Raw genomic sequence first — 12,033 nt, 5'->3', positions numbered from 1 at the left:
TGGAAAACGCGGTAATAAGGCTTTATAACGCGTGAATGCCCACAAAGGGATGCTGGGGAATCGAGTGGAGTTTTGTTAACGTAGGAGAAGAGGGGGCGGAAGACGGAGGCTAATTTTTGGCCAGTTAATGGGATGGAAAAGTGACTAAATGACACCTAGTTGAGGTACAGGTATATCTAAAATCCTGCCAGTCATATTTCTACACGTTTATAAAATTTTATTTTAGTACATTATCAATTAAATTTAGAATCAATCACAGATTATTAATTGAAAATTTTAATTTATTTAGATAAAATACGCTTGAAATATTGAGTGTCAAAATAAAATTTTAGATCAATAATTAATAGGAGTAGAATTATAATTTTAATGTTATTTTTTAAATATTTATGAAAATGATAATAAAATAAAAAAATATGAAGGAAATAAATTAAGTGAAGAATCCATTGAAAACTAAAGACATTGTGGAATCGCTTTTGCAGAGTAAGAACTATTGTATTGTAGATGTTTGAAGATATATTTGAATATATGAATACCACAAGATAAGAACATTATCATATGAGCTAAATTCCGCAAGTCCTTTGAAATTAGAACTTAAATACTTTTTTTTGCAAATTGTTTGAAATGTGATCTTAATAGCGAAATAACACAAGTGAAAATCTCATTGCCTACTATAAACATGTATTATTATTTAATTTTAAAGATTTATTTGTCGCAGTAGTTGCAAACAACTATGCTATTTGTATAAATTTTCAGATGCTACTAATTAATAACATTAATTTGAATCAAGTTTTTTACTAATTTTACATGTAATACAAATATATTTTATCAGCATGTAAAACATTTTTCTACTGAAGACTCAGAACGACATATGGTGATTATTTTATAGCAAAATCGGAGGGTCTTTAGCCTGTGAAGAAGGAAAATCCTCACCCCTAATGCATTCGCGACTCGACGAAGCACCACAGCCCATTTTACTCGTTTCTTATTTCTCGTCTTCACACCCGGCAAATTGGAATGCAAATTGAAAGGAGTTTTTAAATAAAAAATAAATATAGCACGTATGTACAGCCAAACACACCCGCGAGGCATTCCTTATTTTTCGTCGAGATGATAAACAATTTCCACGAAGGAAAGCGCACTTTGAACCCCTCAAGTGTGAAAACTCGCTTAAAACTTCTACTATTAACCGACGAGTTTTCATCAAAAATATTCTGACATTGACGGTGACGTAAATTATTCATAGCATTTTTAAATGTGACCGCAATATATGTCTATGTTTTAAATATTTTTATTATCATAATACTAATTTACATTATTTTATTTATTTCAAATATAATACATAAAAATATATAGCCTCTATCTCTAACTAATAAATAAGAATATTACTGTAAAATATTATTTTTTTGATTTTCAACCATTATAATCGCTCAAATACAGTTTTATTATTTTCTTGAAAATAATTAGAACCATAGTTAAAATAATGCAATAAAATATTGAATCATATAATATATATAAAACCGAAGTAACGTTTAAAATTTAATTTTTTTAAATTTTCTAAACCGTATTTTTGATCTGATTCTCGAGACGTCATTATTTTCAGGTAATTAGAAATGCAAAAAAGTCACCCCAATTTATAAGAAAGTAGCATATTGTGCCCAAAGAACTATAGAACAGTCGCAGTGTTGTCAGATCCTGCTTAGTTGTTCGAAATAATTATCCATAGATACGTTTTCAGTTACTTTCGGAAAGTTTTGTTGGACTAACAGTATCTTTTACCAAAACGGTGTCAAAATCTCTTGATGCGGGAATTCAAATAGACGTCGTATATACGAATTTTGAGAAAGCCTTCGACAATGTTTGTCATGGGTTATTAATGAAATAAATATCGGACCTCATATTGTATATTGTAACATATGGCGACCGATTGTCGAAAGAATATTTCATCCCTTCAGAGGTTTCTTAAGGGAGCAATTTGGGCCATATGCTCTTTGCGTTATTTATCAATGATATGAATACAGTTACAAATTCAAGTTTTATTTTTAATGCAGAAGATTAAAAATTGTTTCGGACTCCTCTCTACAGATTGATTTAGATTATGTATGGATACGTGCTTCCGTTAATCGTCAGCCATTTAGTGTCGGAAAGTGTCATCAGATTATTCTTATGATATTGGTGGGATCATTTTGGCTACAAAAACTTTCACTACAGGTCTGAAAATCACTTTTGAGAGCAAGTGTAGGTTATCTTTAATCATAAACGACGTCTGTAATAAATCTTGCAAGATGATCGGCTTTGTTATGAGGAACGTATTTCACTTTGACGATCCGTCAATTATGTCACTGACGTCCGCACTAACCAATTCACCCATGACTGTCGACATCCAGCTCCTTAATATGATCGCATTGCACGTGGATCTATTTATTGTCAGATACGAGGAGCTGGTCCAGATCGTATAATTTAATTTTATTATTTTTTTTTGTATGTTGTGATAGTACTTGAATTGTATTTTTAATTAAAATTATATTCAACAATTTATTATTTTTATTTGTATAGTAATCAATTCAATATTTAAATTATCTACCACTTCTTGAATACTTTTACTGATATAATAAATTAAAGAATCGTTTGAAATTAAAAATAAATTATTTAATTCATGTACTTTTCAGTTAATTAGTTGGATGTATTATTTAGTAATGCTATTTAAATATAAGGTTTCATTCCGGTAAAACTTTATTTTAAAACATTTGCGCTCTGAATATTTGCCAATCAGTATCAAGTATCAATTCGAAAAGTATCTATGTATACACATAGGAACATCAGCAATTCACAAAAGTTAAAATTTTATAACAATCCGTCAAAAGTTTTCGTCAGGTAGTATTTCATTTAAAAGTTTACCTATGTACGTTGTGTGTTCGTATATAAATATATAGAATTGTTTAGTGAGCAAACAAATAATTTAATTCAGCCCATTACCAGAATCTGGGGATGACTCTTCCCTCTGTCATTGAAATGTGTACATTTTCAGCCAGGATTTCAATAACTAGGCAGACGGTCCGATAATTGTCCGTAAACGCGAAAATGGCGGAAAATAAAGTTTATCCGTTCCGGACCCTTGAAAAGCACAAAAAAATCTTTTCGCCCAAACTTTTGCCCCAAATGAATTCAATTCCGCAGTAGCGCCAACTTTGAAATGGTAATTCTGAGCTGTGGATCTCTCGGAGTGAAATTTCACCTAGGGTTTGTTCGTCTCGAGAAGAGGGAGTTTTAATTTTGGATTTTGCTTTTAATTGCAGAGTTTGTCGCGAATTGATTGATGGGTCGCGCTAATAACCGAGGGGACTCCATTGGCCGGAGCAATAATTAATACGATCTTCCGGAGCAATTGCCCCGGGGATTCTGGTACCTCTCTAGCTTTACCCTAGACAAGTACAACGGTGACTATGCGATAACGCTTTTAGAAACTTTGTTCAATAAGTTAGTTATGAGTCAAGTTATAATTTATTAGTGAGATGTGAATATGTACGACATTTAATTGAAAGTGACAATAGTAGTACATACTTATTAAAACAATAAAAAATATTCTTTAAGCATTATAAATTAATATATATAAAGTATTTAATGTGCATTAATTATTACACGTGTAAACTTTTATTGACGCACTAAATTGGCGTTACCCAAATAGGGTTGGAGCTGCAAATGGTAAACGTACGAGTTCTGCGAAGAAATACATATGTTCTTAAATTGATAACTGGGCAATTAAATAAAATATTTTGCAAATTGATTGGCACAAGAATTCCTTCATTTCAAAGCTACTAGTTGAAAGTATTTGTCTATATCCCACTATGCACGTGCAAGAGTGGGTTATTTTTTTCGTGTATACAACATTTTAGATAATTCGTTAGATGAGGATTTATAAAAATGTAGAATTTTTAATAAGGGTAGAAATATTAATTTATTTGCTTGAGTATAAATAGTGAAAAGACCATTAACAAACTATAAGAGATACAATGCTTAAAACTATAGCTGCTTTTAACAGCCAAATAGTTAATTAGCACGTACAAATATTGCGGTATTTCAAGATGTACATATTTAACGACTTAATGTCCCGCTCTCCTCTAGCTCATTATGTTCACCCCGTAATCTGCGCGCAAGTTGTTATGTCGTTTCCTTCTATCTTAATAATTCATTTTAATGAAATTAGCTTTTGTATGAAAACTGTCGGGAGGGATTAGTTCAACGGTGCGGATAGTAAGTAGCATCAGGGATACAAACACAACTAATTACGGACTAAGAGACCCTTCGATCGATCTAATGATAAGGACTTACGGGCTCCGCGTCGCAGGCTTCGATGTCTGGTAAAGGATCGTCGGAGCAGTAAAGTTCTGGCTGTAGCATTGGAGGTCTCGGTGGAGGTGGTAGAAGGAATTCTGGCGGTGGACCGAGGCAGTCGCAGTCGCCTCGGTCTCCTGTTTCCATCTGCCACATACTGCCACCTTCGCCGCTGGTTCTACTTCTATAAAAAATACAAGAAAAAAACGTCGAGATGAAATAAGATATTTAATAAAAAACTAATTACTAAAAAGATTGTTCAGTATACTTTGTGTCATACTGCAACGGTTCATTCTAAAATATCTTTGAAAGATGCTGGAGCTGAAGGGACTTATCTTAATAAGCTGTAGATTTTAGATTGATAGAAATATATGTAATCACAAGTTTTTGAAATTATTTCAACAAGAGTAGTAGCAAACATAATTTTCAAAGCAAAGACATATAGCAAATCGTTTCCGATCATTTGTTCAAGAAAGGAAAATACAAATGAGTTTTCGCAAAAAAGCGAAACTCATTTGTAAACATTGTAAGTATGCTATACTTAAAAGTTAGGTTTTTAAAGTGTGAGAAACCATTCAACAATTATATATGTTTTTAGCTAAAATGTGAATAAAATTGATGTACATTAATAATGAAAATAAATACTAAATGAAGACTTTATTGTTATTTTATTTTTACAATTAAAGCAACAGAACCGTAAGAAAATAATAAACAACCCCTTATATAATATGTATAATTAACCTTTTGCACTCAAAAAGTTTTTTCAAATAGGTTCCAGCAATTCCAAGCAATTTTCAGTAAATTTGTTATTAATTATGTTCAAGTATTATTTCTTTTTAAAAAATATTTTTCATTGCAAATCTCAAATCAAAAAATTAAATTGCAAATCAATAATTCTTAATATTGAGAGAAAATTAAAATTTTTAATAGAGTATTTTACCGTTGTAACCTCACAGGCGTAAGCACAATGCGTTACAACGGGCAAATCTGTACCAACTGAGAAGGTCAATCAAACATAATGAACCACATAATGGAATCGGTGACATCTATATTATTAATTATAAATTATTGTGTACCATACAATTAATAATCAATGTATGTCTCTGCAGCTGAAGCCGTTTTTTTTTAATAATAGCGCATTTTTATAAATAAAAATTCGAGTACTGCTACCGGGCTCGAACCCGCGAACCGAGTTACTAATCTGAGACGTTAAGGACTACGCTATTCCGTTGTTACATTATGCTAAATAGAATATTTATTGATTTGTTTTTTAGAAATAATTTTTTAACATACAAATTATTTTTTAAAAATAATTGTACAGCGCTTCTATAAAAAAAAATCGGGCCTGTAACTTTGTGAGAGTCATTATAATGATCATTTCGAACAAATAAAAGGAGAGATTAAAAGTCTTGAAAGTGAGCCATACACAGTTTATTTACACAAAATCCTTATTTTTTACTTCTAGAAGTAGAAACTTAAGTTGAAACAAGGAAATTATTATTTTCACTGTCGCTTAGAATCTGCATAGTGCGTCACATTCTACTTTTTTTAAAGAACTCTTCATCTAGATTTAAATTCATCTTATATGATGTAGAGAGTGGTCAAGTATTTTTTTAAATTATTAATATATTTCTAATTGTTCTAAAACTTCGTCTAAAATATTCATCATTCTTACTACATTTAAGTTGTATTTAATCGCAGAAAATTGTATCTAATAATACTAATTTAAAACCATGAATATCTTAGCGATGTTTTTTACACTATATGAAAACAATTTATTTTTAGTCTTTGCGTCATCTAGTAAATATATAATAATATTAAATATAATATTTACCTATATTGCTCTCTATATCTATTGTATTCTTCTTCTAAATCTTCGTGCGGTAGTCTCGCGGCTGCTGTAGGATGTTGATCGCCGCTAATTTCTACCCCTAGTCGCTCCATGCGACTGTTGATTATCTCCTGAAACAATGAAAATAAAGATAAACAATTATTCATTGACATCCATGTTTAAATTCATGAACGGCAGGATGTTCCAGAGCTATTTAATTGCAAATTCGCCCCAGCTGAAACGTCGAAACATTTCCTGACTTTGGCTGGGGGACGTCAAGAAAGTGGAAAGCGGTCAACCGAGAACGGTCGTGATTGTTTGTCTTCCCATCGAATGTCAGACATCAAAGGAATTTTGTCTTTTTGGGATCAATATCGTCATTCCTTGCCTAGATTCGAATTTCGGTAAGCGGATGATTGACTCTATCAAAGTACATTACTACATGTACATACATACATAAAGTGCTGTGCTTATAATCTAAAAGCATTTGGGATGTCTGATGAACAATAGAAAGATTTGGCAGATCAGACAAATAATGTCGTAAATTTATTATTATTATTGCAATTAAATTTATTTGATGTTTGTGGAAAAATTTTGTTGTACAGTGTTATAATTTATTTAATGGTTTAAGGGACGACTCTAATTTGAACTGTTAATTTATTGACGCTGTTTACGCTTAAATCGTTTCGACGGGCTGGCGTCTGGTTTAAAATTAAACTTTGCCTCAGTTAAGTCACACAGGGCCGGATTGTAGCTGGTAAAATACAATAAAATAAAATTTCTATAGATGGACGTGTCACTATCAGATATTCAGACCGGCTTCGGAGTAAATTATTGCCTTAGTTATTGACGGGGGTAGGCAATACGTCGAGAATTTAGAAAATGTTTGCCTACCCGGATCAGGTATTTCATTTCATATCATTCCTGCGGCGTGCCTGGCACAATGTCAAATAATGGAAATTTGCATGGCTCGGCGCAGATTTACGGAATTCTGGCATCCTAGTGCGATTGGCTTCTTTAGATTCCAGGGAAATCGATTGAAAAAACAATTATTGGAATGAGGATGTGCATCAATTTGTTCATATTAGGTAATATTACCTTACTTGAAATACTTAGATTATATACGTTATCTTTGAAACATTTATGGAACACCATAAAGCAGATCATCGTTTATCGTCGATTTTACTGTAAAACAAGAATTATATAATTTGTAGACAAGACCATTTTTTGCTCACATGAATTAGCTCATTATTAGGAAATTATTTTATATAAGCAAATATAAGCAAACATATGTTTACTGTTTTTGTTAATGTGCTATTTTTTATAATTTTTGATTTTTGACACAATTGTAAAATTTACAAAATATATTTACATAATAGGTTTAAAAAAATTGTATTAATATAAAGCTAAGTTTAAAAATATTTAAATATTCATATTAAATTTATCTCCTGCTGTGTCAATATTACCAAATAATACTTGAAACTTTAGGTACATTTTTATAGTGGATTTAAATGGATTCCTAAATCAATCCACTGTAATTTCTTATTCAAATTGGAAAGGTCCTTCTTATGAAAAGCCATTACCTTTTACGTAATTTTGAAGGCACTTTGGACAGAGTAATTCTCGGGCTAAAATTGCGATCATTGTCCCCCAAGGTGGACACACAAAAGGAGTAGCTTCGACCGGCGGAGAAATTGAAGCAAAAAATAGAAGTGAACAGCAAAAAATAAGGGGGGTAAAAAAGAAGACTGGATAAGCAAAAAATAAGAAAAATACGCGACCAGACACGGCGTCTGAGAAAGGCGTCAAAAGACCACCGAACAAAAGCGGAAATCTGAGAAAAATCCATGTTGTAATATCTGTGCGAAGCTGGTGTTTTATTTTTTCACCGGTACAAAAACCAATTCAGGTAACCGAGGATATTCGCGACACTTTAGATAAAGCCGGAAATGTTAGCGAGACACAAAATGTCCAATGAGAATAGACAAAAGCAATCAGGGGGGACGTCTGGCTCGTGTAAATCGTAAGTTTTAATTTAAAACTTATATTTCACTAGAGGAAGCTTTTGCGATTTATTGTTTAATATCTTTGGTGCGGTGTTGTTGCGTGCGGTAATATAATTAAAATTGTCTCGTTGCAAATCGGCGCCTATCCCGCTACGTCGGAAGCTTCGATAATCAGATTAAGAAAGCTTTCGCGTTGCGAATTTCTCGCGGTTCTAAAAGCTCTAGCGAAATTCGTGTTTTTTGCAAGGGTGTGCAACGGCGTAAAAAAAAATATATATATTTTTCTCGGAGGAAAACATCTGAAGATATAGAATAACGGATGTAAAATTTCCGTTGAAATGATATTATGTGATGTACTAGTAATGTATAGTATAAGTAGATGTAGCTTTGTTGTATATTTTGCTACTTGTATATGACGTCTGGAATCAATATAAGACATGTCTATTTTGTATGGTAGCTTTACTATACATATACAAAAGTATAGTGAAAGTGAGCATTATTAACACTAATCTTTTGAAACACATCAAATAATATTTTTAATAATCGGTCGTGATACTGCAAAATAAAATTTGCCACCAAAGCAGCAATATTTGCTTAAATTAATTCTTGTCAAATTGAGCAATTGTTCTATTGACTTATCAATTATTATGTCTTAATTAATGAGTTTCAGTAAATAAACATTATTTTATACTTTTCATCACATTTTCTTTTTATGCCTAAATAAACATTAACAATCAGAATAATAGAGCTTTAAAACTTGCAATAATTAGTATCATCTCTGAAATAATGAATTAATTGCATCTAAATTTACAACTAAACGTCGTTCTATACAAAATTAACATTAGTTGTCTTTTATTAACAAGCTATTAAATATATTATAAATTTTAGAAATACATATATGTAAACACATAATAAATATATTATTATATTTTCAGGTATTTACCCAATTCAAGTTTTAATCCTGTAAATAGTCTGAGCCAATTAGCGATATCAAAGACTTTGGATGCAGAGGAGGGGCCATTAGTTTCAGTGTCTTGTTGCATTTGGTTATTGCATAGTAGCTGCATGGGAAATAATTGCATTGTGTTTAGTACAGTCGACTGCACCAAAGGGTACATAAATTGAGAAAACTCATCTCTGTGCATAATTATATGGCGGAGCTTGAAAATAACCGAATTAAGCCGTGAGATATTTGGATACACACAATTAATTAAGAGGCTCGGCTTGCTAATTAGCGAACGTGTAATATTAATAGCCGAAACATCTAACCGAAAGCTGAATGGTTTTATTTAAATTTAACTAAAATCACGTAGGGTTATATAAATTTAATTAAATAAAACCGTTTTATTATAATTCATAAATGATATTAATGTAAAAATAAATACACAATCAGCTTTATATTTTTAGTACTAATAAATAGTGTTTCAGATTTAATATTCTAAAAGGTACGTACATGTACGATACTATATACTCAAAATTTCATTATAATTAGTGAACATCTAATTAAATATTTATATTATTTCACTGTTGTGTACTGTAATATATTATAATACTAAATATAACGTATTGCGGCGAAATAAACATATTACGTATAGCCTCAGATTCCAACCCCTAGAAACTTTACTACCCCTATTGAGAGCGCACAGTAATAAAATCAGAATAATCAAATAAATTAAAGCCGAATGTCACTCGTAGCACACTTACGCTCTTTCCGTCAATTGAATAAACGAAATTGTTAAAACAAAGAGCTTTAAGCTCAGCCGGAAGAAATGAGAGAGCTTTTTTTATTCTGACTCGCTTTATCGGATAAGCGAAAATAGGAAAACGTTTTCGGATGTAGTTTTCCTCTACTCTATTAACATTTGCGGTGAATATGTATTCTGAGATAAATATGCCTATAATTTTAATTTCAATACGGTCTGACTCCTAAATTGGGTTAGATTATTTTCCTTTATGTATATACTATAAATCTGTTTATTCAATTATTCCTTATACATATGTAGTATTTTTAAATGTATTGTATATGTAAAGATATGTAATGTAAGTTGTTTATTTTAATAACCTAATTGCTACTTATATATTAAATTAAGTGATTGTCTAATGCGCATGATTAAAAACGAAATAATTGACTGCTCACTTGAGATTTTCATTTTTTCGTGCACATTTTGATATCGTATAAATTTTACGACTTTTACGAAGATCGAATTTTTGTGCCTATGAATTTTTATGAAGTATAAAATGATATTATGATATTCGAAGGGGCATAATAAAAAATCAGCGATTTGGAAAAAAATTGGATCGTTTGGATTCGACCGTCGAGTATATTTTATAATTGGTTTCTAAATATATATTTGTATGTGAATTAATTGTATTTTTATGTGCACTAGCTCGTATTTTAAATATATATTTCTAAGATTTTAAAATTAAATTTTAATAAACATATTATCAAAGACGTTTTAGTTTTCAATGAGATCAGAAACATTAGAAGAAACTGTAGAGATCTCATTTAATTTAAACTACATATAGTATATGTATTCAAATATGGTATAAAAAATGACTATTACAATTAAAGCAATTTTATTTGATAAATATAATTTGCAATTTAAGCTACAAAATTAATTTAATATTAATTGTGACATAATAATATAAATATATTTTTTAAAATAAGAAATACTTTTTAAGAAAGACAAATTGTTAAATGTTGGTCCATTAACTAATAACTTTTTTATGATGATAATTTTGCAATTTGTATGATTAATAATAATACTAATATTCGAGACAAGACTAGATTAAAAACATTGCTCTAGAAGAGCATCATTAGCAATTATATATTAAAATTAAAAAGAGCAATCTATGCTATATTATATTTACAGTAATTTTTTTTTTTTACTTTATTTAATAACATAAGATCTTCGTCGTAAATTGATACTAAATATAATATTCAAGGTAGGATTCGGATTAGGGCGTAAAATTTATGAATATTCATACGCGATATTATTATACAATATATAATGCATGTCGTCGAGTGTGCAAAGGCGCTTTTAGCCAAACTTACGGACGAGTGAGCCGGTTAATCCAACGCGGTTTTGTCTCTAACGAAGGGTTATATTTGACTATGCACCTAGCTGCACGGCTTCTCCATTATCCCCAAATTTACGAGCATCATCGGTTATTGGATGTTCATACATAGCATTCGGTCAGGGGAAAAACGCCCGACACTTTATCACGTTTTGTGCTAAATCATAACGAAAATGGCTCGTTTCGAAAGCGCGTGCGAATATTCCAGAGAGAATTGAATTAAGCGGCATTTGATATATTTTTCGTACGGGTTTGCCATCAAAATGTGCTATGCGTGTTCGTGTGCGGGAATGTTTAAGAATTAACTTATTCATAAATAAATTACAAAACGAACCAATGCACACAAACGCAATGTAACTTACAATCAATATTTTTCAATTTTAATTTGATGATTATTGAAAACATTTGTGAATCCATATTAAAATGTATGAATACGTGTTCCAATTACTTACTGTGATAAATAAATAATTAGTTCAATGCCCAAACATTCTTAGACATATACTTTGATAACATTACATCTTGAAAATATCTAGATATTAGAAAGAGCGTCTCAAGAAAATTTCATGAGTCCATTGCCACTCAAAGTAACATTGAAAAATATCTAAAAATATCATTTTGTTTGCGGATCTGCGAAAAAGGAAATTGTACGTGACTGAAACACTACAAGTTTGGCATGTAAAAAGAAGATGAGAAAATATGTTACTATTTTGATATAACAGTTTTCTCATCCTATAAGTGTGCTGTTTTACTTTTGATATAATTTTGCTGTAATTTTAGTGTTATATCATC

At 30.8% G+C, this 12,033-nt stretch overlaps 1 protein-coding gene across 1 annotated transcript in view; it reads right to left on the bottom strand.

Moving 5' to 3' along the window:
* LOC148233041 (uncharacterized) overlaps window positions 1-12,033 on the bottom strand; it is a 252,942-nt gene that overhangs the window by 72,076 nt on the left and 168,833 nt on the right. The window contains exons 3-4 of the mRNA XM_088189639.1: window positions 6,164-6,291; window positions 4,327-4,513 (exon numbers count right to left, since the gene is read on the bottom strand). Of these exons, the coding sequence (XP_088045765.1) occupies window positions 4,327-4,513; window positions 6,164-6,273 (297 nt within the window). The 5' untranslated portion in view covers window positions 6,274-6,291. The remainder of the gene's footprint in view (window positions 1-4,326; window positions 4,514-6,163; window positions 6,292-12,033) is intronic.

This window comes from Plectrocnemia conspersa, unplaced genomic scaffold, assembly GCF_051122295.1.
Source record: "Plectrocnemia conspersa isolate PC_06_02 unplaced genomic scaffold, ASM5112229v1 ptg000008l, whole genome shotgun sequence".
Taxonomy (NCBI): Eukaryota; Metazoa; Arthropoda; class Insecta; order Trichoptera; family Polycentropodidae; genus Plectrocnemia; species Plectrocnemia conspersa.
Note: the sequence above shows the minus strand (reverse complement) of the source record. Positions and strands in the feature narration are given on the sequence as shown.